Raw genomic sequence first — 7,018 nt, 5'->3', positions numbered from 1 at the left:
TAGTCCGTTTTTATTTCAAGACTGTCTTAAGTAATATCTTAAGATGCTAATAAGCCCCTCTGATTGGTTCGTAATTTCTTAAGACTGTATTTAAGATAGTCTTGAATAAGATCTAATTATGAATATCGGATAGTTGTGGAGGCGTCTTATTTAGGCGTTTGTTTGAAGATAATTGAGTAAAAGATTTCGACTTACTCTCTACACTATAGATGGCGCAATTTCTAAAAAGTGAAAGTTGATTCGAATAATGAACTTCGAACAGTATTATCTTGTCCTTCACGCTGTGCACTGTGTGCACTGTGTTGCGTAACATTTGCCGTGTTTCAATATACACTTACAGTACTGAAAATCTACAGATTGCGTTATATATATACTTATAGATTTTCAGTACTGGCAATGTATACATATATGTATATTGGAACATGGATATTATTGCGTTTATAGTTGATTGTGACTGTATCACATTTCCGCGGCTCCGAAAATTTTTTCATATGGTGGACACAATTTCTTGCTTATCATTATAATGGCGAACAAATATAGCGATAGCATAGAAGATTATGTTCCTCCAGAGCTGACCAATGAAGATAAAAGATATGCAGCGGAAAATTTGAATGAAACCGATGAGACTAGAGAAAACGCTGTTTCAGAAATCAAATATTAGATCGAGAACGAATTGCGCATACAAATTGGTAAAAATAACAGTCAGGTGTCATGCAGTTAAAATGTATCATTCAATGATTGCATTATTCAGCATAGTGATAATTGATTAGTGAGCGCTCATTCAGTGATTCTTTAATATCCCAGATAAAAAATATATAGTAATAACAATGATAAAGGTTCTAAATAATATAAATTAAAAATATGTTTAATGACAGAGTATTGAAGAGCCAGCTGCAGAATTCATTGCAAAAATAATTAATGTATTCAATCAATAATCATATTGAGTTACTATTAAAATTTAATCTCGTAAATTGAAACTTTGACATGTTTCGGCTACTGATTCGAGTCCTCTTCAGGAAAGCACTAAGTATAATTATAATTACGACTTCTTCTCAAATTGCTTTTGGTAAGTTGTTCCCAGAATAATTGGAGCTGCTGAATAGGTGATATACAAATAATATACTGATGTTCAGTTGCTGTTACAATTCGAGAGAATTTCTCTTTGTCGTTTATGAGACTAAAAAATACTGTGTTTAAAGTTATAAAAAATATTAGAGAGAATAATCTTAAAAAATTACAAGGCTCGGTTCATAATACTTAGAAACAAATCATTATCGATTCTTAATAATCTTTGCCGTTTTAATTTCAAAAAGGGAGAGGGGATTCTTTTATTTCTAAATTGTCGAATTTAATTTATAAAACTAAGAAATTTTTACGAAATAATCATAATATCATTTTGACTAAGGACTGATAAAGATAACATAACTGTGACAAAGATAACATAACTGTGTGAACTTTAGATAGAAATTCATATTTTAAAAAAGTGAATCTTATGTTACAAGATACTTCAACTTATTTGAGAATTGACAAAGATTCGTTGACTAGAATTACTAATAAATTGAGGAATTTACTTGTGAGATGGAAAATTAGAATTTATTTCAGGCTACTTACAAAAAATTATATTGTAGTGACGGTATTCTTCCAAAAGCGTATGCATTTTCTAAAGTCCTAATTGCCCATATTGCATTATCATTTTTTTCTATTGACAGTCCGTTTATAATTTAGCAACTTTTTTGCATGAGGTAATCATCAAGAGTGTACCAAAAGCTTCAAGTTTCATTAATAACAGCTTTAAATAAAAAAACTCAAACATATTAAAATAATCTGGATTACTGTCTAATCTCACTGAATGTAATATCTTTATTTACTAACATTCCGCATTAGTTATTGCAGCTATAGACAAAAGATGGAATTACATTTCCAGGAATTGTAAGATTTCCAGAAAAGAATTCTTGAATGCAATCAAATTAGTTCTTGATTCGACATATTTTTCTTTTGATGATCATCTTTACAAGCAGAAGTTTGGTACCCCCATGGATTCATCATTATCTCTGGTGGTTTCAGATCTAGTAATGCAAGAATTAGAACAATGAGTATTGAATAAGTATGATATCCATATACAGTTTTATTTTAGATATGTGGATGATATTCTTATTTGTCTTCCTACATCTGAGACTGAAAATATTCTTAAGTTGTTTAACTCATTCCATCCAAGGTTACAGTTTTCCATAGAAAATAAAATTAATTTTTTGGATATCTCCATTTACGTATCCATATCTTTGTTTCCGTGTGGAAACAAATTAAAGTTTGATTAGTTTCAGAAACCTAGTTTCTTGAGGAGATTTCTTAATTTTTATTCTCAGCATCCATTATCTCAAAAGAAGGATATAATATTGGATAAAGTATTTTTTCTTTCATATCTAGAGTTTCAAGAAAAAAATTTGAACTTGGTCATAAAAATTTTAATGAACAATGATCCCATAAATTTTAAAGACGATTAGTGTGTGAAAGGATAAAATTTCTTATTAAAAAACCAATTATTATACAAATAATGATTCTGATAATAATTAGTTAAAAAAACAAAATGAAATAATTTACTATTCTGTACAAGGCATTTCGGAAAGATTCAAAAATTTCGTTAATGGAAATATAGTGAGAGTATCCTTCTTTGAACAAATTGAACAAGTTCATTAAAGTACATAAAGATTCGTTACTCAATGAAGAAAAGAAGAATGTAGTTTACAAGATCAACTACAGGGATTGTGATGCATCATATATAGATCAGACTGGAAAACGAGAGTAACTGAACATCGGAATAATAAAAATTCGCAGAGATCCTTTTCCTCATTTCATTATTTCTGAGCATAGGATGCATCACAATCTCTGATTTTGATTGAAATGATGTAAAGATTCTGGATGTCGAATATTATTATTATAAATGTTTAATTTCTGAGATGATACACACTATAAAAAAATTTGTGTATTTGTGTTGTCGGTCCGGTTACGTTCTTGTTAACAGTTTGTGTTGAATTTTTTAACATTTTCAAGTGTTAATTTAAATAACATAATGTGATTATGTTATTTAAAAATTTTTTATGAAATTGAAATATTTAATGTTTTTTAGTGTCAAAATGACATAATTTATGAGTAAGTGAACAACAAAATAAAAATAATGTGTTTTAAAACATAAATTCTAAGACAAATGAATAAAAAATTCTAAGACAAATGAATAAAATCCGTGTTAATTTAACATACCATAAATGTTAATTTTCGACAAAAAATACTTTTACGATTTGTTTACAAATTGTGTTATTTTTCTTTGTTTTATTCTCTTGTTTTATTTATTCTCTTACATAATATATGTGTTACCTTCTAATATATTTATCTTGTGTAGAATTAACTCAAAAATTTGAATGGACCGTTTGGGACATGCACTTTATGTAATTAAATTCAAAATATTTTTTTCAACTGTGCATTAATAATCAGAAGAATAATCTTAATTTAAAAAAAGGATGTTTAGATCGATCATATATTGATATTCTTAATAAATTGTAAATTTGCCTTTCGAACATTCGTATATCGATATTCTTAACAAATTGTAAATTAGCCTTTATGTTTTAATATATATATGTCAATATCGTTGTACATCCTTTAGTTGTATTGAAAAATTCGATTATTATAAAATTTACCGTCAAAGAGCGTTGACGTCTCTATTTTATTTTAATTTATTGAAACGATCTGACGATTTCCACCATTAAATATGGATTTTTGTGACTGAGCGGTAGTGCACGGAGCTTAGTTTTTGACCTCATAAGTTATCAAATTTAACATTGTTTGATATCGTATACATTTTGAACTCAACTTCGGCCAAGAAGCAAAGTAACTTTGTGAACCGAAGATTGTGTTTCTCCATGGGTTTGTATACAATGAACATATCATTATTCTTGGATTAAGGAATAGTACCATAGGGAGAAAATATGTAGGATAGGATTAAATATTGTTCTGAGGATGGCTAAAATTAATAGCCGAAACGTCAATATATATTATTTGTATATCACCTATTAAATATTAATTTAGAAAGAATTTGCGCACCACTTACAGCGTTGACTCCATATTAGCCCCTTTATAATTAATTTTTAAATTTTTGCTTTTTTAACTGAAGAGGATTCGAATAACTGAAACATGTCAAAATTTGAATTTATGAGATTAAGTTTTAATAATATTTCAGATAGCACAAAGATTTCAAAAAGAATTCAGTGATATGTCAATCAATTCTGAATTTATTTTCAGGTACAAAAAGAATTCTTTTTCTGAAAAGGATTATTGTTGCATCTGAAAATGATGAAAATGATCTCAGAATATAACTCTGGGATATTGTGATTAATTCTTCCCTTTTTAGGATTTTAACACAAAGAGTGTAGGGAATTAATTATATTTTAAAATCAATTAGATTTACTGATTGGCTTTTTCTGCTGAACACAGTAAATGAAATTCAATTACTTCCAATTTATTACTTCAAGCGCAATAAACGTACATTTAATCTGTATCGACGTTAAGCTCAATGTCTTGTTGAATATATTAATTCTTAATTACCTAATATAAAGTAATAAAAGAACAAAAAAAATTCATCATATAGGTAACAAATTAATTGTCTTTGATTTATTGAAAAGAAAAGTAATAATAATCTGAAAGTCGATAATTAATAAGTTATGATAAACAATCAAACTTATAATGTTTTCGATTTGGTTCCATTTGGGTTGGATAATGTTCTACTATTGGTCTACTATTCATTGATCACATTATATATTCCACCAATAGGAGAGCATACAATGTCATTATTTCAAATAATATTAAAATAAAACCGAGCAAATTAGAACTAAAACATGGTTGTTATTTGAGTCTATTATACAAAATTTTTTTCTTCAATTTATTCATATGATATACAAAAGTTGATTAACATTTCGACTGCTCTTTACAGTAATCTTCAGGATAATCCAATATAAATTTAAGTCCAATTATTCTTAATAAATAAATAAATTATTGAAAAAATATTTTATTTAAAAATATATATATATTATTTAAAAAATATTTGTTAAATATTAAAAAAAATAAGATTTAATTTTTTAATTTGAAAAATTAAGCAAAAAAGAAAAGAAAGTTACATTTGACTATTCATCGACGTTCTACGCGAATCTCGTGGAATAATCATTTAAAAGGAAACGACAGATATTATATAAAGAAAGAAAAAAAGAAGAGTGTTGAAAAAAAAGATTGCGAAAATCGAAAGATATATATCGATATATACTTAATGTTATTAAAATTGATATTTTCTTTTTAAATTTCGGAATGCATAAAAGAGTCAACGAATCATAATTATTTGCTTTACAATGCTGCATTCAATACTTGCTGAGTTCAAGACTTTTATGTATTTCGCAATTTATTAAAAAAATGTATCTCATTCAGTACAATATGTTACGCGGTGTTAGGTGCCTAAAATATCGCGCTTCCTCGCCGTGCCGAATTCACTTATCGTGTTCTGCCGCCCCTGTAATTTACATGTATATTTACAAAGTCACAATCTAATTTATAATACCTAATGACAAATTTTGCACTTTATTGTTGCTGTTTTTAAAAGGAAATTTTTAATTTATATATAGATGATTTTCTTATTCTACGATTTTTGAGAGTTGGCAAATTTAATCTTGAGAAAACTAAGGTCAGAATACAAAATTATTACAAACAGCGATCCGATTTGCCAGAATGGTTTACGAATAAGGATCCATTTCAATCAAAAATACAGTATTAATATTATATTTCAATTTGGGGTAACTATTATTACAGAACATATAAGCTCTGTAAATATAATATAAATAAAATCTTTCTTCTATATACATACTTTATTACTGTTCGATCGACAATGGGTTTTCTTTATTCTTAATTTATTTTGAATACATAGCAGAAAACTTCATCAATAGTAGCTTTAATTTATTAAACAGGTAAATTAAAATAGAATATAAATGCTCCTAGTGAATAATAAAGAATATCTTTTATTAAGCGAACATTGCCGAAGAAGAAATTTATAACTTTTTCAGATAACGAGCAATCGTTTAATGATCATTAAAAATTTATATCGGATTATAAAATGCACGCACGCACGCACACATAAATATAGTATCTATGTACACGAATACTAATATTTGAATCCATTATATATTATACATAAACCGATTATTGAATCTAATTATTGCGGAAATGATAATAAAAATTATATATTCCAAAGAACATGATTTATGTTCATGATTTATTTATAATTATAAATGAACAATTTTTTCTCAATTTTTTAAACTTGATTTTTTTGTAAAAAAATATCTAATGCAAAAATTATCTTTTTAATTATTTTTTAGGTTTTCTTATAATTATAATATTATTTTTGTTGTAGCAAATAATTTTACAATAATTTTCAAAAAAAAAAGAAGGATGTATTTCGTTATATAATTATGTTTATATATATTTATGTATACGTATTTATATATATATGCCTTTATTTAAAAAATATTTTGTTTTCTGAATATTTTGTTAATTTTATTTTTTTATTTTTTCAGATATAACTAATAGAGAGAAGCCTAAGGTGAATAAATTAATATTCCTTGGATTGTCTAAAATCTTCATCCGTTCAACTGGAATGTGGTTCATGCTAAAATCGATTTGCTTTATTTACATTAGAACGCCGATATTGGTTAAGAATGACTATTAATTGGTATTCTTATTTTACAAAATTATAATTAACATTAAAATTAAAAAATTTTATAATTATTTGCGGCTTTGTTATAAACAATATATTGTAAATAAAACGCAAATTAATTTTTTTAATTTCAAATTTTTCTATAGTCTCCTTAAATATATATATATATATATATATATATATATATATATATATATATATATATATANATATATATATATATATACTAGTATATATATATAGTATATATATATATATATATATATATATATATAT

At 25.9% G+C, this 7,018-nt stretch overlaps 1 protein-coding gene across 1 annotated transcript in view; it reads left to right on the top strand.

Moving 5' to 3' along the window:
* The first annotated feature begins 523 nt into the window (after window positions 1-523).
* LOC105617601 (alpha-tocopherol transfer protein-like) overlaps window positions 524-7,018 on the top strand; it is a 10,854-nt gene continuing 4,359 nt past the window's right edge. The window contains 1 exon segment of the mRNA XM_012199192.1: window positions 524-689. Within this exon segment, the coding sequence (XP_012054582.1) occupies window positions 524-689 (166 nt within the window).

Source organism: Atta cephalotes, assembly GCF_000143395.1.
Source record: "Atta cephalotes unplaced genomic scaffold scaffold00001, whole genome shotgun sequence".
NCBI classification, from domain to species: Eukaryota; Metazoa; Arthropoda; class Insecta; order Hymenoptera; family Formicidae; genus Atta; species Atta cephalotes.
This window is presented reverse-complemented; position numbering and strand designations above follow the sequence as displayed.